The following is a 22,926-nucleotide window of genomic DNA, read 5'->3' on the forward strand; positions in this document are numbered from 1 at the left end:
TCCATTAAAAAATACTTTACAATTAAGAAAATTGCATGCCAAAATCCCCTAAAAGCACATAGATAATTATGCATCGAACACTTCTGTAAGACAGATCAAAAAGCCTCCTCAAATTTCTTGCAGGAACAGAGCCTGCAACGCAATGGTTTAGGAGTGTGCCCATTTCTATATTATTGGGATAATTTTCTTGTCTTAAAAGTTCTTGTTGTGGGAATTAGGTAGACTCAATACAGATACGGGCAAATGTCATGTGGCCCAAAAATTTTTGAATACTATTCCTTGATTTCTCACTGAATTCATTGTATTTGCTTTGTTATTCAAGACACCAATATTTTTCTTGAGGAACTCTGAGAATCAGAGCATGTATTTTACATGATGGCTCTTCGTTTATTCTAAGACTTGCTTGCTGGCATTAATTTTGCAAGTTAAACATACATTCCAGTTGATATATGAAAAACTTGCACAGGTACAGAGGGGCTTTTTGACTGTTGCTGGTTTTGATCAATTGCTAACGCCCAGTATTTTCTATAATGTTTAAAAGAAAAGAATGCCAAGATATCAAAAGTGGCTGACTCTAATTACTCCACCTAAATAATTGTCTCTGTTTTCAGTAGGGCTGTGAGCCTGTCACGGGTAGTTTAGGGTCTGTGTAGTTTTCCCAGTAAGAACCTTAATTCTATGTGTTCACTCTTTAAAAATCTTGGTCACCTTAAAAACCAAACAAACCTCCCACACCACTGAAGGGGCATGAACTCCTCTCATCTGGACACTGCATAGAAAAAATGGCTCTTGCTTATTTGTTTGGCGAAACGATCATCCATGGGCTCATGAGGTAAAGGAAATTTCTGCAACCTCATCTAAGAATTTAAGCTTTCTCACATTACTAGGCCAATGACAAAGGTGAGTTTATCAAGCTCATCTCACATGAATTGGCACAAAGTGTGCTCCCCTGTATTTGGGGAGCCCGGGGGAAGTGAAACAGCACAAGATTTACATGCCAGTGCTGCATATGACTATGAAGTCCACAAAAAATAGCTGAGGTAAGCATGTGTACTCAGTAGCTCATTGTAGCTAGAAACAATGTGCAGTGCACTTGGAAGTACATTTGTTGGTTTACTCTAAGGAACTCATGTACGTGCTTTGTCCAACTATCTTACTTAACAGTGGCTGGCACTTAGCTTCAGTTTAAAGAAATCTGGAAAAACACAACTTGGCAGAAGCTGAAAATGTCAACAATGACTGATTTCCTTCCATTGAACTCATTGGTTGAAATACCTTTTAGGTGCAAGGAGGAATAAAAGTATTTGATCCCTTTTCCATAAATTGATAATAAAATACATGACAACACCTGGCAAGAGTTCCTTTCAACATACTGAATATTTAAGTTGTGGGTTTCCTTATGTCTGTGGGAAATGAGTACAAAAGTAAACCAAACCTTGTTCCATAATCTCCAATGATAGAGCCTGAGGTTCAGTGATTCCCAATTCTAGGGGAGTATTTTGGTTCAGAAAGAAAACTCGTGTGGAAACTAAATCACTAGAATGTATCACAGCCATTTCAGCTGGGCAGTACTGGGTCAGCTGCAGCACTGGGCCAACAATTCTACCCATAACATGTCTTGCTGTGGTGGTGGTGGTGTTCATTTGTTTTTTATTTTAAGTCTACCAAGCAACAGAACTTTTTTTTTTTTAATCCAAAACCTAATAAATTAATGTAAGCATGACTTTCAGATTAATTCAAGCTGTTATTGGCAGAAAATTCAAACAAGTGTCAAGACAAAGATGAATGTACATCACTTGTAGATGAACAGCCTAACTAAGAGCTGCAGTGACTTTCTAATACAGTTTCCAAGAAAACTCTTACATCAGGGGAATCCTCAGCAGACTTGACACATTTTCCTCTGTGCCAGACGTGTGGAATAGAATTGTAGACAGATAATACTATTTTGGAACAAGCATGGAGCTGGGCAACAAAAAGTTAGAAACAGCTGACTTACAGATGCACCCTGATATGTAAAACACAAGAAGGTTATTTAGACATTGGTTATATGCAAGAGCTACCTCTGATCTCAGAAATTCAAGTTAGAACCTGGGTGTTGACAATAATGCTGATTTTTATGATCACAAATTATATTAGAGCATTTAATGCTGACATGACTACTGTTCAGCTGCAAATACATAAATAATGAAATATTTTGACCTACACACTATCCAGATTCATTGGAATTTTAAGACATCATCAGGGAAATACATTTGCTGCAAATATTTTAATTTTTTTTGTTCCTATTAATTACTGGAGAAGTAATAAATCACTGTAACCAGAAGAGTGGTTAGAAAGTATGAAAAGTAAGTTAAAAACTAGGGAAAAGGAGCAAATGAGAAAGCTTCTCAGAGCCATGGTATCCAGAAAACATATGGAATAGGTTTTGAGGGAAAGCTATTGAAGCAACGAACACAAATGATTTCAAGAGACACCTAAATTGTTTCCAAAGGAAGAGACAGAGGGAAGTTGTTAAAAAGAAAAACACAATAAAGTCAAAAAAAGATCAATCAAGAAAGAAATCTGTTGGACAGATGGTCTTATTCTGGTCATAGAATATCTTCATTTCTTAAAAATGAAAATTAAAGTAAAAATGTAATACCACATTTGCCCAGTAGCCTTAATTTAAAAATAGAATCTCAGTCCTAATTTTAATTTCCTTGAAGTCATCATTCAGTGAGATATCAAATTCGTCTTTGGAATGTATGAACATGTATCTTGATGTATACTTCCTAATGTAAGATGGGCTGCCTCTTCAGGCACTACATCTATGCCCAAATTTATCTCACCTAACTTTAGATCCCTTAGTGAAGTGTAGGGTCCTTGACCAACCACTGCAGATGGCTAGGACCACCCCTGAACTCCAGCCAAACCTAAACCACGCTCAGAGGGTCCCTGTTACAGTTAGTGAGGTGTAAGAGCCGTATCAGGAGACAGAAAATTAACTCATCCAGAATGAGTAGAGTTCCTGGCCGTGGCCCATCTTGTGCTCTCAAAAATACATGAGGATAGGCAAGAGAAAATGATGAAATAAAACTCTTCTACCTGCAAGACTTTAGGGTAAAAAAGCTAGTGAGCAAGTCCTATGAGGAGCGGCTAGGGGGCTGGGGAGGGTTTAGTCTGGAGAAGAGGAAGCTCAGAAGGGGACCTTATCGCTCCCTACAGCTGCCTGACAGGGGGCTGTGGGCAGGTGGGGGTCGGTCTTTTTTCCCCCGATAAAGAAGGACAGGACAAGAGGAAATGGTCTCAAGTTGCACTGGGGGAGGTTTAGGTTGGGTATTAGGAAAAATGTCTTCACTGCAAGGGTGGCCAAGCACTGGAACAGGCTGCCCAGGGAAGTGGTGGAGTCACCATTCCTGGAGGTGTTTAAAAGCCTTGTAGATGCAGTGCTTAGGGACAGGGTTTGGTGATGGACTTGGCAGTCCTGGGTTAACAGCTGGACTTGGTGGTCTCAAAGGTCTTTTCCAACCTTAATAATTCTAGGTTTCTGTGACTTCGTGCAAGCAGAAATGGGTGCAATCGTTACCACCACAGATGCGCTGGGCAATCAGTCACACAACAAAAAAGTTTCATCTTTTTCTTCCCCCTGTACTGTCACCTGCCACACATGTTAGATTCCCTAAGAAATGCCTTATTTACAAGTCAGTTTAGAGGACTTTAAACCTCTGGTTATTTACATGAAATGGTAATAAATGAAGCCTGTCTTTGCCCCAGGTGTCTTTCTACATAAGTTGTAGCCACATGGTATGCAGCAATGATCATTGCGTGCATGTGTGAGCATGTGCATATATGTGTCCAGATGCTTTCTGCTTTAAGAATTCACAACTGGAAAGGAAAATAATAAGCATAACCAGTTTGGGGTGGTTTTTTTATGTAATGTTCTTCAATGGGTGTTAAACAGCAATAAATCACCTGTCCCTTCTACAAAAGAGACTGTTTTGAATTGGAAAGAGTTCAATCATTTCCAGCATCCATCAGCTCTTTGCTTTAGGTTAGTTAAAGGTGGGTAGAGAGTGATCTCCCTCTCCTACTGATTTTTCTTCTTATTTTAAGGCAATAAGAGGTATCAACAGCACCTTAAAATTTTATGCACAGATTATTGGTTACAGGCCTCATGAACCACCTAAGGATATCTGCTTCTCCATCTTAGCTGTAAAGCTGCCATATAGACTAGGACAGTACTTGGGAGGCTCCTTGGTGCACTCTTACAGATCCATCAAACACAAGAGCTTGAACACCATATCCTTGTCCAAAAAATGCATTCTGGTCCATGTACCCAAGGGAGAGGAGAATTGCCACATACACCCTTCTGTAAAACCAGAAGAGCACAAATCAGCTCCAGAAGACCCTTAAATTACAGTGTCAGACTTCTGGAGTTTTTCTGTTTGGAAGCTTTGAGAGCTCCCATATATAAAATAATAATAACTAAGAATAAGATTTTAGAACCATACCACAAAACAGCAGTTATCCTGAAACAAGAGTTGGCTGGCTGATTGCTTGGGTGCATATTTAGTGACTGCATTTTTTCATGCAGTTTCCCTCATTGCTGGTGGGAATTTGATAAGGCACCACAAAAATAAATGAATGAGTGATTTCATTTCAGAAGCATCTTACCAGCGGGCTACCATCAGTCCAGCGGAAGTCACGCTCAAACATCTTGTCATTGAGGCCAATCCACTGGTAGTCATGCCCAATACCTAAGGAACCAGAAGGATATTTTTATTAACCTTCCCATAAATGGAAGAGATTTCATCAAAGAAAATAAAAAGAATTTGCACAGAATGAATCAGACATCCTGTTCTCAACATCCTTCTACTCATTATGCAAACAACTATTTACAGGCTGTTTTTCAGCTTTTTAATTTTAATCTAGGATGCCTATAAAAATGCAGATTCTCATCTAACAGTTTTAAAGAATCCTGTTTCTTCCCTTCTAATGGCATCTCCCAAAGAAAGCAGACTGGTTTCCTATTGGAGCACATATGACAGGGAGGAAAAAAAAAAGCAAAAAAGAGTAAAATAAGAAAAGTACATATTCTAATCTACATTTTTCATGTTTTGGTTAGGCTTTGACCAGTTTTGCCTAGATTGTGCAACACAACATACAGGGAACATTTCTTTATGCCTACGGTAATACAATACATGGTGGTGGTGTCATTGATGTCAAGTGCACCAAAAGTCTAAAGCCTCCAGAAAAAGATGTTTCATCAATTTCCAATGCCAAAACAATAGTTCCTGTTCTCTTCCTCAAAAACAAAGTAATTTTTATGTAACAAACAATAACTTTCATATTGATAGGGTAGGGAGCTTGCATTGATTGCAGAAGTAAACGTGAAGAACGTGAAGCGTGCCATTTCAACATTCTAAAAGTCAATTTTAAGATGGAGATGTAAAAGGAGAGTGATCAGGAGGATATTTCACCAGCTCCCAACCCTCAGTGCCTGCTTTTGTTTAGGGGAACCTCAACAGTACATACGGTTCACAAAGATCTGCTCCTCATGAGACAAGATGCTAGTCAGGTGTGCTCCCTGAAGACGGCATTCCCTTTCAGCTGTGTCCCACGTACGCCGATGGGCAAAGTATTTGTAGCACTGTCCTTGGAACTTGTGCCAGCCATAATCACAGGTCTCCGTGTCTGTGACAAACAAATACATCACATCTCTGTTAATGGGTGTGAAGCACAAGCGCGTTTCATGCAAGTGGAAGGATTTTCTGCAGAGCAAATGCTCGAGAAAATACTTGTCAAGCAGTACAAATACAAACAATCAACACTCATTCTTGAGACCTCACTACTTTTTCAGGTAGTTCTATTTACTCATTTTCTGTACAAGCTGCAAGAATATTATTTATGTAAGGAGTATAATTGCAACTAAAAACTTTGTGAGCTTCCACTGGTGGAATTGTGCTGTATTTGGACATCTTCAGTCCATAGCTCTTGACGAATGAAATGCCTGGGTGCTGGACTGAAGTCAGTCTACATTTCATCTGATTTTTCTGAGTCTGTATATGGCCATGGGGATTTTTACTTGCAAAGGCAAATAGGTCTTTGAGTGACTGTACTGAATTTCCGTGATTTGGAAGAAACTGATAACTGAAAATAACATGAAGAAAAGTGCTTGTGACTGTTCAGCGCACAGATGCAAAGCTGCAGTATTATCTTTCTGAACTTACCCCTCCAAATTCTCCTTCAAAACTCATCTTCCCTGACAAAGTATAACTTAATAAACTTTAGGCATCACCTTCTAAGGAATGCTGTAAAGCTGAAATACAAAGTGATGAAGTGCATATTGTCTGTGCTTGTATGAGGGATGGTACTGTTAAGAATGCATTATAGACACAAGTTCACATCAGCCAGTATATCCTTTCATCTAAAGAGAAACAAACACGAGCCTTGGAACGGTAACAATCCTTGAATTTCATGTTGATTGTTTTGTCAGTTAGGCTGCTGTAAGCAGAATAGATTGCAAGAAACAACAAAGTTCCGTTTCCAAGTTTGCTTCTGCATCAACACTGCAGGAACGATTCAGAGACAAAAATCAGCATTAATAAGATGAGCATCACAAATGTGATGCATGAATGTGTCTGAGCTGTGATGGATGGTGAGAAGATCTTGCCACTGAGAAAAGAGTTTTAGGGAGGAATGGGACAAACAATAGGGAAAGCTCAAGCTGGTTTGAGTTATGGGAGATGAAATGGCACCATAAAGGACTCTTCAGCACAAGATTACAGCTTGTTCAAACTACAGCCTGTTTCAGCTATCTTAAGTACATGATGGCTCACCCTCAGGGTCTCAGTTGCAGGATGCTGAAGAACAGAAATACAAAGCTTGACCTTCCCCACCCACCAAACAGGAATTTGCCACTTCTCACCAAGTTTCATCAATCCCCACACAAAACTGTGCCTGAAAGCAACTCTCTAGCCTTTCCAGTGGTATAGATATGTTCTGGGTATGAAACTGAATTTCTTATTTTCAGTATGTCAATATAGTCAATAACATGCTTTGGTCAAAGGTCTTTTTGCATAGTACAGAAAAGCCAAATATTACAGAATATGCCAATGACGTATAACCAAAGATTCTTTAACTATGATATTTCTGACGTTTGAGCAGCTTTCAAAAATTTGAAAGACAATTGTGGAATAATTTTTTTCACAGCACAAGGCTGGTTCTTAATTCATAGCAGGCAGAGGCCATTCAGATCCTGAAGCACCAAACTGTCTATGTCTTTACCTTTTTTTTGAAATTTCCTAAGATAAAAACTAGACTTTACATGTACATAAAGAGATCTAAAAGTGCAAACATATAACTTCAGAGGCTTACCACAATTTCCCTGACAATTCCTGGCAACACTAATAGCACGGCTGTCATTGTCTTAAGAGTCTTGTATCAAAATCATTTTCTACTAGTCATCAGTCAGACATAAATGTACCGAATACAAAGGCATAATAGAGCTCACACTGATTATCTCTCTTCTATTTTCAACAGGTTAAGCTGTAGGAAACTGCTTGTGCTTTGAGTAATCCCAGCTAGGAGAACAGGAATACTACCGATGAAACAGGAATTTAATCTATACTACCAACTTGCTAGTTTTTTATATTTACCATCTTTGTGTTTGTACGAGGTTGAAGGCTGCAGATACAGCTTTAACCTTCGGCATCTAGGCCATTTTAAAGTTTAGTCTGCCTTTGGTTTTCGAGAACATGTGTTTAACCACACGATGCTGACTAACACTGCTATGTGCTTTGTGAAGGCACTTAAGATTTTATTATTCATCTTGTCCAGGGACTCCCTCATCCCACAGGAAACAAGACAGATAATAACAAGCAGCATTGCATGCTGAGCAAATCATGGCCAGAGAGCATTTCCAGGCTATTGTAGTCAAGCCTTCCCTGGCCTCTACTAAGGTGCATTATTTGAGACAAGATCTGCTGAAAGGTACATGGGGGAGGCAAAGAGGCTTGAAAACACAAAACCTAGAAGACTGGGTTCAAAGAATGAGATATCACGGCCTGAGCATGAATCACAAATTACAAAATTTCTGTTTTTAAGCTAGAACATGCCGAACAGTGACATAGGTGCACTCAGTTGAAAAGCATGCGCTGCAGTGCACACACAGCTCCTCCCTACCATCCAAAATGGCATGTGGTTTTCCAAAAGGGAGAAGCTGAATAACTTCTGCACCTGTTTGTAGCCCAGATCTACAAAGACAGAAAAACACAGGGCTGATGGCTATAAAATACATAGGAGTTTTAGAAAGGGAAGAGAGAATTTTCTCTTTTTTTTGAGAGATGTTGATCAGAAGAGGGGGAAAGGAATGGGGAAAGGGAGAGTCAGGAGGATAGACGATGAAATATGCAAACCAGGCAAGTAAAAATGTGTGAATGTTTCATCTCTGCAGTCCGTTGTCCTGAGGCAAGTAAATATGTGTGAATGTTTTATTTCTGCAGCGCTTTGTCCTGAGTTTGTGTATCTTACTACACTAAAAAAGCTGAAATGGTGACACAAAGGGGTAAAGGCTCCATATGGGTATAAGTTTTTAATGCCTTTACTGAACCAGTAAAGTCTAATTGCAGGTGGCTGTAAAATTTCCGACTAAATCATCTGTGAGCAGAGTAGGTGCAGGCACTTGCTGAACACAATATTCCATGTTCATTGTATACTTACCCAGGAAGGTAATCACAGTTATTCCAGCACATGAAGGAAAGACTGAAACGCTGCTTGCCATATTTATGGTGTTTTAAAAGTTGTCTGACTAGTCTTAAGATTTATGACAATTTGCAGGCTTTTTTCAGTGATGTGCACAAGGAGTTACTTACACAGCTTCTGTTCTCTGTGACTGCAACTGTATATGTATAAAAACATCTCTAAACACTGCATTAAAAAAAAAAACAACATTCTCTGTAGGTTTAATGCATAAATAGGTACCACTTTTTCAACAGCTGCAATAAGCTGCTGACAATAGATCCCTTGTCTTTAAAGAAATTCCATAAGAGGCTTAAAGAAAATAAAGACTGAAACACAGGTACTAGAACATAATGAGAGTCTTACTCAGCTGTAAATTTTGTTTGTGACTGTCTGCCTTCAGCTAATGAACAAATGCCTGAGGCCCATTAGCCCACACATCTTGAGGAGAAACGCATTTCTCTGGTAAATATTAAAAATAATCCCTTCTCAGCTGAAAGACATCAGTTAGAGACCATCTGTTTTCAGAAAGTATCTTTGCACTGAGCTTTTCTCAAATACTTCCATCCCAAGCTACCAAACCCTGGGAACAAACCGAATCAAATGAGACCAAAGTAATCACAGACATTTGAACAATGAACTTGGGTTATAAAAAAAACATCGTTCCTGACATGATGAATAAAAAAAGCCATTGTTTTGTTTTCAGAACCTGGAAGAGAGCAGCTGGTTGTATTATCCCAAGGAGGTATGTCCTGTAACAAACACATATGTGCCCTTTTGGCACGCAGGTCCATGCATGCAGCTGCATTTGGTAAACAGGCTAGCCTAGGTGTGCCTGCAGACACTCTGCAGTAGAGAAAGCCAAATCTTAAGTTTAAAACACAAACGCCATTCCTTGAAAGCAGGTAGACCCCAGTTAGAATAGCAAAAGGAGAAAAGAAAAGGAAACTTTAGCCAGCCAAGGAAGGAAGAAGAAAATCTAAACATGTACTCATTCAGTTCCCATAAAGAACGCTTATTCTTGAAACTGAGGCTCAGATTGTAAGTCTCTACCATTTTATGGTTTCCCACATAACTGTTTGTGAAGTAAGGTACTCTTCACCACAAATGCAGGTGGCCAGATAACGCAACAACAGCCTCAGACTCATGCACCTCACTAGTCCCTGGGAACTATTCTCTACAGTTGGTTCCACTAGCCCAGAGTGACTCTGGGTATCAAACAGCTCTGCTCTCCTCTTTCCTCAAACACGGAGCTTGCAAAGCAATGCTTCGGGCAGGGAAACCATCAGGAGCTGAGTTCTGGGCTCATTTATCTGGACACTGGGAGCTCTCGTAAGGGCTTTACACAGAAGGATGCAATGGAAAGACTGATGGCTCCGCCAGGATAAGACTCGCATCAAGATCTACTGTAACCCACAGTGCCACCCTTTGAAAAAATTGTTTTGGGGATATTTCTGCATTTTAAGAAGTGATGTTCAAATGTCACCAAGTGGCATGCAGAATATGCATCTGTACTTTGAAAAGATACATGTGGTTGGCAAAAGAGGATATTGTCTAACAGAGGTACTTCATTCACTTTTAATCTAGTCCGAACCAGAAACGATGCTGGCTTGCTGAGCTACCAATCTAGTTTAAAAAGGAAACACCCTCAGCTGCTCTGTTTCGAACATCAGACAACTTTAGCTCTTTTCAGGAAGAAGTTCCTGGGCTCAGATTGTCTGCTGAACTGTTTCCACCTGGCAAGAAAAATGTCTGTCAGGGAGCCAACTACAGCTCACTGAGTCTCAGGACTGATTCCCCTCACCCTAGGTTAGATCACCCTGAAGGCTCCTCTAACTTCCACCACCTGCTGGAGCTCCCTGTCCTCTGGTCACATCCTAACACCGACACAAGTGTAATACATCATCCAAAGATTTCTTAAGCCTAGAAAAATCTCACGGGGGCATTCGGGTGAAATTCTGAGCTCTACATTTTTTCCACACCAATATCATGGGACCAGGTCATGGTGGAGTTGTCTCCTGCTTTGAGCCTCATTTCCAGGGGCAATTCATGCTCGCTGCTTCTGTTCCTTTCCATGGCATTTTGAATACTCAGCTCTGTGTCTAAGAAAGCCCTTCAGCTTCATTTTCTCTTTTTTTTGGAAGTTTTCTAAAATTAGTATATATTGGAGGAAAAAAAAAAAAGTAATGAAATACAATCTTGGTGTGCTCAACTCCACCTTTTCCTGTGGCACCGAGGTACGCATTCTGTCGTTCTGGCTGGTCTTTAAACCTAGTGAGGTCAGGACTGGTGCCTTGAAATAAAGCCTGCTTGCCAGACAACTGTGTCTGAATCGCCAACACAGTTTTATTTTGTCTGGTGGAGTGGAAATTTGGCACTGAATGCTTTTCCCAAGTCCCAAACCACTGCAGGACTTTAAGTGGAGGAAATTTAAATTCCAAAGCTGAGTGAGCAGGGCTCTGGTTCTGATTGACAAACTAGGAAATGTTCCCATTAACCACCTAAAATGCACTCTCAGGTTGGTCATAAAAAGCAGCTTAAAACTACCATGGTACTCAGAGTCACTCGCTACTATGGATTTGCTGGAATGAAGGGGAGGAGGAAGGGAGTGAGAACATTTATTTCGTTTGTTGTGAAAACACTGTCAACTTATAATTTTGGAGAACAGATTCAGAAAGCCCTTTCAAATTACAAGGTTAACCAGACTACTGAAAAAGTTAAACATTGAAAAGTGGTAGAGCTGGTCAGCTTTAAAAGTTTTCAGCTCTAACAAATAAATCTCCATAGGTTAAGCTGAAAGAGCTTGCAGACTGCCTTTCACTGAAGAGGAGAAGCAAACATAAAAACACACAATATTAATTAAACAAATCCAAAGGTTTAGTTCATTCCCCTGTGACAGAAAAAATTCAGCTGAAGAAAAAGAGAAAAGTATTTTAATAAGCTTTAGAAAGTACACTTTGAAATATCATTTATTTTTCCCATGGAAATGCCTTCATTAATTTTACTGACAGAACAGATTTTGCTACCCTTATTCCTCCTATTGCATGCACATACTGAATAAGCATCTTGCACTGTAAATATTTCTTGTAAATACAGTGGGATTTCTTGCAGGCAATGTTTTAACAGTTACAGAAACTTGATGTTTAATCTGACCAGTTGTCCAGTTTAGAAAGACTTTTACAAGCTCCTTGCAATGGTGATCCTGCACTTGTTTTTCCTAAAATGATCACAGAAAAAATCAATTTGAAAATTCTGGGATGAAGTTGTCAAGGCTATGGTCCCCAGTGGATGGATTTATGATCTCGTATATTCAGTAGACTATTCCTACTTTCCAGTGATGCCTATTGGAAATGACATGGTCTGATATGTTTTTCACACTGTATATGATTTTTTAAGAGAGAAGTGTGGTCGTAGAGTAACTCTGCCCCTAGTCATTATCCTGTAAGCATCACTACAGTAATAAGACAACCTCGTTATGTGTATTCCCAGTAGTTTGCAAGCCAACATGAGCAGGCCGTGCTTGCCTTGGAGCCACCTGAAAACTACGGCTGTTGCAATTTTGACACAGAAACTGCCCAATATATCAGTTTATATTAGGTACAGCAATGTGACTTGCAGTCAGGTTAGCATGTGGATAGACTTTGCTCTTATCCCTCTGCAAAAAATGGTGCAGATGTAACCTTAAAGAAAAAATCCTGAGCTACAAATCACGGGAGTCTAACATACTCAAAAATCATAATCTCTCCTCATCACTGATGACATCCCACAGATTTTGACAGTTTCATCCAACCTCTTGTTTTTACTAGGCTTTGCCTAGTTACTCCACAAGGGTGTTGAAATGGAAACAGATGACCCAATCCCCACAGATTAAAGAATACACCTTACCTTGTTCACAGAGAGCACCTGTATAGCTTGGCAGACACAAGCAAGTAAAGGTATTGAGGCCATCTATACATGTGGCTCCATTCCGGCATGGGTTAGACTGGCATTCATCGATATCTACAACATAAAGATAAAAGTGTTTTTATGATACACCCACCTCCTGGAAGGGAAATGTTCTTCAGCCTTAGTCATGCTTATTACTAGGACCAGCGCAATCCAGAAGAATGAAGTATTGCAAAAGGTCCAAGTGACCGGTTTATTTGTGTGATAACTGATTTCACTATGCACAGCCTTCCTTTCTTTTCATCTGCAAGCCAAGAAGGAGTTTCCTCAGGAAATGTGACATTACTGATCCACAATTTTCTGTCCTGCACTTTGAATTCTGAGTTAATTCCTAAAATCCAGACCTTCAGTTCCTCATTGTGTAGCTGAAGAAGAAGTGTTGCTGTGCAGTATGTAGTATTTTCCTGTACTGGTGAAAAATTTGGCTTGAGTGAGTGACCACGGCATGAAAAATTTTCATCAGGTACAGGAGACCTCAAATATCTTCACGAATCTCAAATACTGGAAATCTTATCATACCATTAAACAGACTGTTAATTTCAGTCTGCAAAGCAGCATGCCTTAGCATCTTACTGGTTTGCATTTCTCTTTTCTTCCTTGTCTAATCTTATCAGGATAAGGACAAAGCATCATAAAGACAATCTCAGGCAGATAGTTTACTGCTGAGTCTATAGCTCCAGAGTAAACAAACATTTCTTTCCTCTGCTCCTCTGGCTACTAAAATACCTTGTCTTTGCCTTTTAAATTGGAGCACTAATTCATTTAATATAATTTGTGCATGTATTTGCACAGGTTATAAACTAGTATGTCTCATAAAGATCATACGAGGTTTTTTAATGAGTGCTGTTCCTCTGAAACAATCAGCTTGAACTTCAATGTAGATTTTGCAAACATCTTAGTCCAAAGTGAACTGCTGGTAGCGATCAACTATTAAAATATAAAAGAGAAGTTAAACATGACTACAGACCAACAAACAGCTGTGCAATCCTAGGAATCATTGCTGCATCGTTTGAAAGGCGCTTTTAAAAATACATTTTTATTTTAAAAAACTACTTCTGTTCAAATTTTAAGCTAGATCTTATTTGTTCCAGCCATTTGGAAAGCTCTCAATATATGTTTTATGCCTTATATCCAGAATATCCCTGAATCCAGGGCTAAAAATGCTGAGGTTTACTTTCTTTGAACACCACAGAACATATTTCTATATGGTGAGTGGCTGTGGAGTGTCTCACTCCAATTCATTAATAAACATAAAGAGTTCTGGGTGACAACTGGCCATATTATCCTTTTACAACCCGAAAAAAGGGGAGAAAATTATTATCTGACCTCTGGTTTGCAACCAGGGGATGCTGTATTCCTTGACAAAGAACATTTAAGATGCAACATCTAAAACTTGGTATCTATCAGCAACAACCCACTAAGGAACTAGCAAACTCATCAATATGAGCTAGGCAGAGAACACTGGCTAATTATATTTTAATCACATACTGTCTTGCAGAGCAGAAATAAAACCATAGCAATCCTAACAATTATGCTGCACTGATATCAAACTTCGGGTAAGGTTGGGGTTTTTTTTGTTATTTCCAAAGCCATATATATGAAAGGAGTTGAACCCATTTTATCAATGTTGAATGAGGTTTTTTCTTTCAAATTTGGCAGGCAACTGTGTAATAGAGAAATCCATGGTATTTATCAGGAAATGAGACCTACATCATTTCAAAAGACTAAACCAGCTGTACACTAAACAACAAAAACTACCACTTTTATCATACTTCAGTTTGCTGGTTGGAAGGAAAAGCTGGTTATTCTAAACTGTACTGGTGAGTTACTTGAAACCCACAGTCAGCAGGAAAACACAGATGTCACAGGCAGCTTGAAGAGGTCCTCAGCTAGAAAAGTTATCAAAATACTAATTTATACTAAAGTTGTATATGATTAGGATCGTACTTACAATTTCCTTGAAAAAATATCTAAGTGGCCTTCAGTGCTCAGCTTCCCAATCACATTTGGAATTAGTTTATTTTACTCCTCTTTCCAATAATTACACAAAGCTCCTCAGAACTATGCTAAATATTAATGTTTATTTGGCGTTATTTGATGTACTTATGAATGTAACGTTATGAATTCTGAGTCATGTAGTTTACTTACATTCTCTTCTGTGTGTGTACAAATCTGTGCGCTTCGTGGGGGGAAAGAAAAAGGATAAGTGGACCTCCTTCATTTTATTGTTCTCTTCTTAAGTAAGGCCTCACTGTAGGATTTTTCAAATGTCTATGTGTTCTTCAACTTCCAGACACAACACTTCTGCAGATGTCATGAAAACTTTATGCTCCATTTAATCAATACCTAGATGGCATCAGCTTACCTAATTCACACTGCTCGCCGTTGAAACCTGGCAAACATGTACAGATGTAAAATGAGCCACGTGGATAGCAGGTACCACCATTAAGGCAGGGGTTGCTTTTGCATGGATCTTGGCCTGTTAAACAAGTAGGAAAAAAAAATTGATTCTGTAGTTTCAAGGAACTGGTGTCTTCCTGATTTTTTGGAAAAATAAATCTTTGGCAATTCCTGCTTTGACATTGCAGACTTTACCATACTTAAAGAAATTCTATCGATATAATACACTACTGAGAATAAGATAGTTTTGTAAAACAGTAAAGCTTGTTTTCAGGCATCACTATTTTCAATTTTAACAACAACATGGCATTTACTACGAACCAGTATAAATAATTTTCAGAATTACATTTTTTCATAGCAATTTGCGGTATATTTGGCAGTCATGATATTCTATTGAAGATTTAGTTTGCATGACATGACAATTAATTAGAGCTGAAAAAAGTTAAACATATGCGAAATGGGTGGAAAATGCTTTTTTTCTTTGAACAGGGTTAGTTCATGTAGAATGATTGGGTACACAGAACATACTGGCTGGCTGCTGTTGTTTCACTTTGTTATATTTAATCAGTCAATGCCCATGAAGTCTTATTTCTTTGAAAGGATGTTGTCATACATACACATTTCCCACCTGTCTTCCTTAAAAACACATTTCAAGAATACAAATGAAGGTACTGAATACATTCATAGCTGAACTAAACAGTAAGATAAAAGCTTACCTGTTGTGAAATCCTCAGTTGTTACAGCAGTTACCATTTAAATAGCTTTTCCTTGCAGAGCTTTATGACTTCTAGTGATGTTTATTTCAACTGAGTTTAGATACCTAGATATTTGCATTTGATTTAATGCCTATTAATGATCACTCACACAAACAAGTATGCACTAGGTAACCATTTCTAAGTATTAGCTTCTCAGAGTCAGATGAAAGTCAGGAAGACAGTCCTGGGATACGAGAAGAAAGCCCTGGCTTTGAAAACTTACAAAATTGTTAAGAGAGTTCTGTGACCTAAGTTAATTCAGAGAAATGAGAATAGTTTAGATTTTTGGTTACATTTTTCCAAAACAATCTGATTATGATTTATGAAATAAAAGATAATTAGCATCTCTTTTACCCTCGCAAGTTAGACATTCAGAGAAGTCTTCTTAAAGTACCAAGCTCCCTATACAGTCACTGGAAAGCAGAAGCTTCTGTTGAAAACCTCCAGAAGAAAATCCTGTCTACATAAATTTGGGATTGTAATTAAGTGGGCATGATCTCACTTCGGAGATTTCAAAAAGAATCTGATCATATCCATAAAATAGGATGCTTGGTTTAGGACTGCTTCACTGCAAGTTCCCAACTTGGGGCTATGCTAAGTACTTAATGATGTTTCTTGTATGTTTACTGTCCATTTGTCCTCCTACGGACTGAATATTTTCCCAGTAAACATTTTCAAATTGACAGCTACCTGGATTATTTGAGGAAAAATAGTAGAAAGCCCTACAAAATTAAGCCAGTTCAGTTCTTGGTCCTCAGCTATATCTAAATAAAATATGAACTGAAGCAATGCAATTCATACCATCCTACTTGCATCATCTGTGTATTCGGTGAAATGGTGTCTAATAACCATTATGTAAACCAAAATACTATGGCAAATGATGTCTAACAATGAGACCTGTAATTTATAAAGAGACAGACACTGTATCGACCAGTTAGAACTACAGACAGGCTGAAAACATGAAGTCTCTGTTTTCTCTTGCCTGGAATGTTATTTTGTGGACTAAGAGTTATTAATTTTTATAGAAAATGCTGATCTTAAAATGTGCACTAAATCTACTCTCTAAGTCAACTGCAAGATGTTATAATCCAAACCTACCTGTAAATCAGTTGTGCAAGTCCTATCATCATGCCAACACAGAAAAGCTATCATACAAAATTATATATTGGAAATTGGAAAATTAAATAATTACAGATGAATTCTGTACCACAATCAGTGTTACCTTCCTGTCTTTTAGAACTGGCTGATCACCTCAAATCTGATCCAGAGCTCCACGATGCAAACACTCGGGAAATGTCACTGAGCTTGAGTTTTGGTACCCCCATCCTCCTGGATTTTGCAGGGGTTACAATCATGTTGATTTCAAAGCTTGAGGCTTATGAGTTCTGTTGTTATATCACACGGTGCTCTGATTATTATACCTCTTATCAGAGTTAAGACACACATTTACAAGTATCACAACAAACATATACAACATTGATCATATTTGAAAGTTACCTGGAATTTGCACTGCTGTGCCTTCAACTGAACCCACACTGGTGCCAATCAGGAAATCTGATCCATTAGTGACTTCCGAAAGGGAAAATGATGAAGTTACAAGTTCAATGGTATTTGGCTCCTCAGAGCTTATCGTTGACTGCTCATTTTGAAACGGGCTGTTTGCAGGGGCAGTGCTGTTTGTTGCAATGTTAGAAGCAATTGTTGTAAACTCCCCTTGACCAAACAAAGGTGATTGTGTTTCCATGCTTCTGTCCAAAGGTTGTGAAGATGAAGCTAGCATTGTAACTGCTTCCTGGTCAGGTTGAAATGCTTCGCTTTCAATATGACTGGGTGAATCTGAAACAGGTGTGGAAAAGACCCATGGGATATCTCTGTCAGTACTCCTGCCATCTTCTTGATGGGGTTTGTTCACTCTCCCTGAGGAAGCTTCAACTTCTATTGTGCTAACGTTCGGAACATCCGTGCTCACTCCTTCTCCAAAATTCAGAAAAGCAGTAGGCAAGACATGTATTGATGGAGAATCTCCAGAAACAGTAGAACCTTCCTCAACAGCCAAATCAGTTACAGAGGTTTCTGTCTCCTCTGTGCTGTCTGTTACAAGTCTAGTAAAATGAGGAGTACTTTCAGTAGCTGTGCTTTCTGAAACGGGCTTAGAAGAGAACTCCAACAGAGAAGACTCTGTTCTGTCAAGAAAGTCTGTAGTGGGTGGTTTATATGTTGCCGCAATATCAGAACTAACCTCTTTGAAGGTTCCTTCTGATGAATGATCAGACTGATCTGTATCCTTTAATGATGACGTACTTGGAATGATTACCTCAGGATACTCAGATACTCCATTATCTAACTGAACAGTTACTGAGGATTTAGGAGTTTGAGGTACAGAATATAAGCTCACTGGATCTATCTCTTCATACTCTGCTGATGCTGATTTTGTGTTTGTATATGCTGTAGGATGCTTTTCTTCATTCTTGCTAGATGATATGGTTGTCAGTTGGGATGTATGCTGTGTGGTGACAGTGCTTACATCAAGTATGTCAGTTGTCAAAGCTTTTTCTGCCTCAGTAGTTAAAACTGGTGTAACAGAAGGAACCACAGGCTGCTTATCATCTAGTTCTTCTTGGCCCATTCCAGAAAAGCCAGAGACAGAGATTGTTTCGCTTTGATCTGCTATTACTTGGTTGTTTGCTGAAGTATTCAGCTTGTAGATGTCTTCTGTTGTGCTTGTTGTATGCTTAGACTCATGCAGCACATGAGGGCTTGCCAGCGATGGTGCTGTAGGAAGGAAAATGCCCAGATCAGAGAACTCAGTAGTGATGAGAGACTCTGTTGCAAACTTCATGGCATTCCCTGAACCAGAATCCTTGTCATATGATTTTGGCCTGTGCCCAGCTGTTACTGACTCACTACTTGGCTGACTGGAAGTAGTCAAAGAAAGACTATCACTGGATCCAAGTGTCTTCCCTTTGGTTATGGAAAATTTAGGTGTTGAATCGTATTTCTCCCCTTCAGCTGTCATGCTATCATCACTGCCATATGTTGATTGTATAAAAGGATTTGGCATTGTCTGCACACTTATTATATCTTCAGGCATTGATTTTGAGTGATCCATGTCTATAATAGTTGTCTCTTCTGACAGGATTTGAAGTCGTTCTTCAATTAGTGTAATATCACCATAAACAGAAACGTTCAATATAACACTTCTTTTATCATCAATCACAGGAATAATTTTCTCATATATCCCAGTATCACTTGTTAGTTCTTCTGATGTAGCTGTCTTTGGTTGAACAGCAGATGGATTTGCCACATCTTTTTCTTCTGTAAAAAGGGATGGTAGTCCTGTGATCACAGTCTGTGATCCATCTACCGGTACCTCTGTTGTCATAACTTCAGAATAAACCTCCCCAGGAACACTAGATGAATCATTTATTTCTACTTTTGACACAGGGGGTATTGACAAATGAGTAAACATATCAGGAGAAGATGAATCCATAAGACCAACCCAGCCAGATCCTTCTCCAGAGCTTTCAGGTAATACTCTGCCTGGCATTGATGTTGGTGGTGTTACAGGCGATTCTTCTGTTTCATGATTAGGAGTTCTACTCAGTATTACAGAAACAGGAGTTACAACATCTTTAATCAACAAATGTGATGTCTCCTCTTGAGAAACAGCTTTAGCTGTGTCAGAAGTAGCTGTTGTCCTATCTGCTTCATTTTCTCCTCTCCTATAGTCAGTTTCTGTATTGTTAAGTTCTTCAATAGCAACAAAATAATGTGTCATGTCTTTAATCTCTTCAGAGCTGAAGGTCTTGGAACTCTCTTCTACTAAAGCTGGAGAACTGGTGATTGCTAAGCTGGGGAACTGGTCTTCTGTTTCTAACATCAGCAGCTCAGTTACAGCACTTGTAACTTCTTCATTCACTTCACCATTTGATTCAGTGCTTCCTCTTTCAAAGTCTTGTGTCTTGTCAGTTGAAAGTTTGGGTCCCATATTTGCAGGATGAGGACTTAAAGTACTCGTGATTTCTTTGACAGCCAATCGGACTATAGAAGGAATAACAGCAAGGTTGTCTCCTGATCCTTGTCCTGAAAATGGATCACTGATGAGATCATTACTTGTTAGCTCTTGTTCTCCAGGTGTCAGGAGTGTTCTGGGAATATTATTCGTAGGGAAAATGTTTTGTACCAACTCCTCCTCTTGCTCTGTGTCTGTAACTGGAGAGCTTATGTATTTCCTTTCAATCTTTACAGGCTCAGTTACTCTGTCATCATGAAATGGCAAAAGTATTCTTTTAACAGATTCAGTTTCTAATTCCTTTTCTTCTGAATATGGACTGACAGTCAGAACATGTAAAAATCCCGGATGTTCATGGTTAACCTGTGTACTTCTAAAGAATGGGTCTGTTGTTGTTTCTTCAGAAGATTCTATAGCTTTTGGTGACATTTCCCTTGGCCTGTTTTCCTCAGAATGTAGATCTTCCACCAAAGGACTCTCTGTAGAAAAAGCTTTCACTGTCAGTTCATCGGTTGTTTTCTCTTCCATTCTTATGTCAGCTACAGTTCCCATTGTGGTTACTTCATGATCGGTACTTGTGACTAGTTCATCGGTTTCAGCAGTGAAGGCATGATCTGTAGATGGCACGCTAACAACTGTTTCGTCATACTTCTCTCGTGTTTGTGCTCTCCCAGTGGGTGAAACTGCTGCTTTTGCAAGTGATTCAATGAATGTCTTTGCTTCTCCAGATCCCTGATCAATAAATGAGAAATTACTTCCAAGTATTTCTTCAGTAGGTCCATTAGACATTAGTTTTGTGGTGCTGGCATCACCTTTGAATTCTTCTCCAGAGCCATGCTCAATCAGGAGAATCTTGCCTAACGCAACAGTTGAAGAACTAACTTTTGCATTTTTGTTTTCTGTGGATTCAGCCACTGCTTTTATACTGCCAGTACCATGTGCCACCATGATGTCATGAGGGCTGTTACTGACTAGTGATTCTGGAGATGCTGTGACCTCACCTGTTTCTAAATCTTCAGGTTCAACTGCTGACGCAACATGAGACGCTGTCTCTTTTCTAGAACTAGGGCTGGATTTTACTTCAGAAGGAGCTGTGTAAGTTGATTCAGTTCCCTGGTTTTGTTCTTCTGGATTTCCTGTACTAAACACATTCTGAGACATCTGACTTGCTACTCCAGGCTCCTTTGTCAAGCCATCTGACCCAGTACTTGAAGCTGATATTGCTGATTCATCTGTTCGTGCATGCTCTTCATATTCTGTTGTTGCCTTCTTCAGTGAAGCATCATCTATGCTGTAAACTTTTCCTTCATGCTTTTCTGTTTGTATTTCAGGCCTTAATGGAACTGAAGTCAAAGTGGCAGACTCAATGATACCTTCTACGTCTCCAGAACCCAGACCAAATAATGGGGAGTCAGTACTTACCACTTTTCTTGTGGGACCCCCTGAAAACATGCCCACTGGTTCTTCAGCTGATCCTTCATTTATAAATAGCTTCTTGTCTCTCAAGAGAGGAACAGTGGTGACCTTTTTGATTTCAGAACTTATGGTACCTGTTACAGTTTTCCTAAGCAGAGTGGGCTCTTGACTTACAGTTCTGACTGCACTAGTAGTGCTCCCAAGTTCATTCAACTCCAAGTTTCCCTCTGCAGCGGTAGCTGAATTTTTCTGACTTGAAGACACAGTAGTCTGTATTTCTTTTTCATCTTGAATATTCTTTTCAGTTACAAGAGAGCTGACAAGTACTTTTTCCTTAATAAAGTCAGAGACAGAATCGGTGGCAACAGTCACTTCAGAACTTTGATCAAAGGCAGAATAAAGAGTGCCTGTTTCTCTGGGCAAAGTAGAGGCAATTCCTGAAACAGTTACAGAAATTTCTGTTGGCAATACTGTGCCAAGGCCCAAAGAAATATCTTGCATTGAAAGTGTTTCTGTTACTGCTGTTTCCGTTGTCACGGCTGAAGTTACAGTGATGTCCTCTTCTACATCTCCAGAGCCTTCCAGAGCTATAGAAGAAGCGCTCACCTGAGGCTTTGCTGTGTGACTACTTGTTTCCAGAAGTATTTCAACAGGGGAATTTGTATTAAGTTCAATTGTTGATTTATAATGATCTCCTGGAGCAGGGGTTGCCTTTTCTGGAACAAGGTCTTTCACAACTTTGCCTACTGTAGCAGTATTGAAAACTGCATCCAGAGAAGCAGTTACAGCAGAACTTTCCACAGTAAATGCATCAGGAGCAGAAGTTACACCAGATTTTTTTTCATCATCTTCCTTTCTTGACATTGTTAAAATTTCTGAGAAGACAGAACTGGTTAAATCAGATTCAGTGGATCCGTCTCCAGAAGATTCACTAGTAATCAAAAGCAAGTTTTTTATATCTTTAGTGGAAGTCTCCTCAGTTCCGTGCCATGTTACAGTCTCTTTATTTTTTTGCAGAGACTGCTCATAGGAAGAAGTAATGGCTATTACTTTATCTGTTGTGGCCACTTCTGACTCACCACTATAAACAGGCTCTAACATTGCAACATCTGCTGTAGGCTGTGTAACTTCAAATGCCCCTATTACTTCTCCAGCTTTGCTTGGTTGCATAGTACCAGAAGCTTCAGTTTCAGGTATTATAAATGTGTTGGTTTCATTGATTTGAGAAAAGGTTACATTTTTGGAATGTGCAACACTTTCAATTTGGTCACTTCTGGCTTCCTCAGCTTTTGTGCTCTTAGGTGCACTAGTAACTTGTTGCTTTCCATTGATGAACTGCAAAGCTGGAGGAGTTGTAACATCAGTAGTGTTTTCACAGTCTTCCTCTTCTTCAAAGTCTATAAAGTTTGGAAAGAAAGGATCCAGTATTATATATTCAGACGAATCCTGCACAGAGTCTGAAGTACAGGGTTCAGTCTGAGCTGATTCTGCATCAATGTGGGGTTCATCTATTGCATGAGGAAGCATGTGGCGACTGAACAGATCCAAAAATTCTTTCACCGGATGATCTGCAAAACAAAGAGAGCTTTTCATAATCCCTAAGTGACAGCGATGGTTGTGCATTATAGTAGACATTTGAAGCACAAGCAATCCATTGGAGAAAACCAAACCAAAACAAAA

At 39.2% G+C, this 22,926-nt stretch overlaps 1 protein-coding gene across 3 annotated transcripts in view; it reads right to left on the reverse strand.

Moving 5' to 3' along the window:
* Positions 1-22,926, reverse strand: part of VCAN (versican) — a 117,898-nt gene that overhangs the window by 14,952 nt on the left and 80,020 nt on the right. For all 3 annotated transcript variants that reach the window (XM_080372552.1, XM_080372551.1, XM_080372553.1), the window contains exons 8-12: positions 17,316-22,814; positions 15,029-15,142; positions 12,604-12,717; positions 5,515-5,673; positions 4,654-4,736 (exon numbers count right to left, since the gene is read on the reverse strand). In XM_080372552.1, the coding sequence (XP_080228678.1) occupies positions 4,654-4,736; positions 5,515-5,673; positions 12,604-12,717; positions 15,029-15,142; positions 17,316-22,814 (5,969 nt within the window). The remainder of the gene's footprint in view (positions 1-4,653; positions 4,737-5,514; positions 5,674-12,603; positions 12,718-15,028; positions 15,143-17,315; positions 22,815-22,926) is intronic.

This window comes from Falco punctatus (assembly GCF_963210335.1).
Source record: "Falco punctatus genome assembly, chromosome: Z".
Lineage (NCBI taxonomy): Eukaryota > Metazoa > Chordata > Aves > Falconiformes > Falconidae > Falco > Falco punctatus.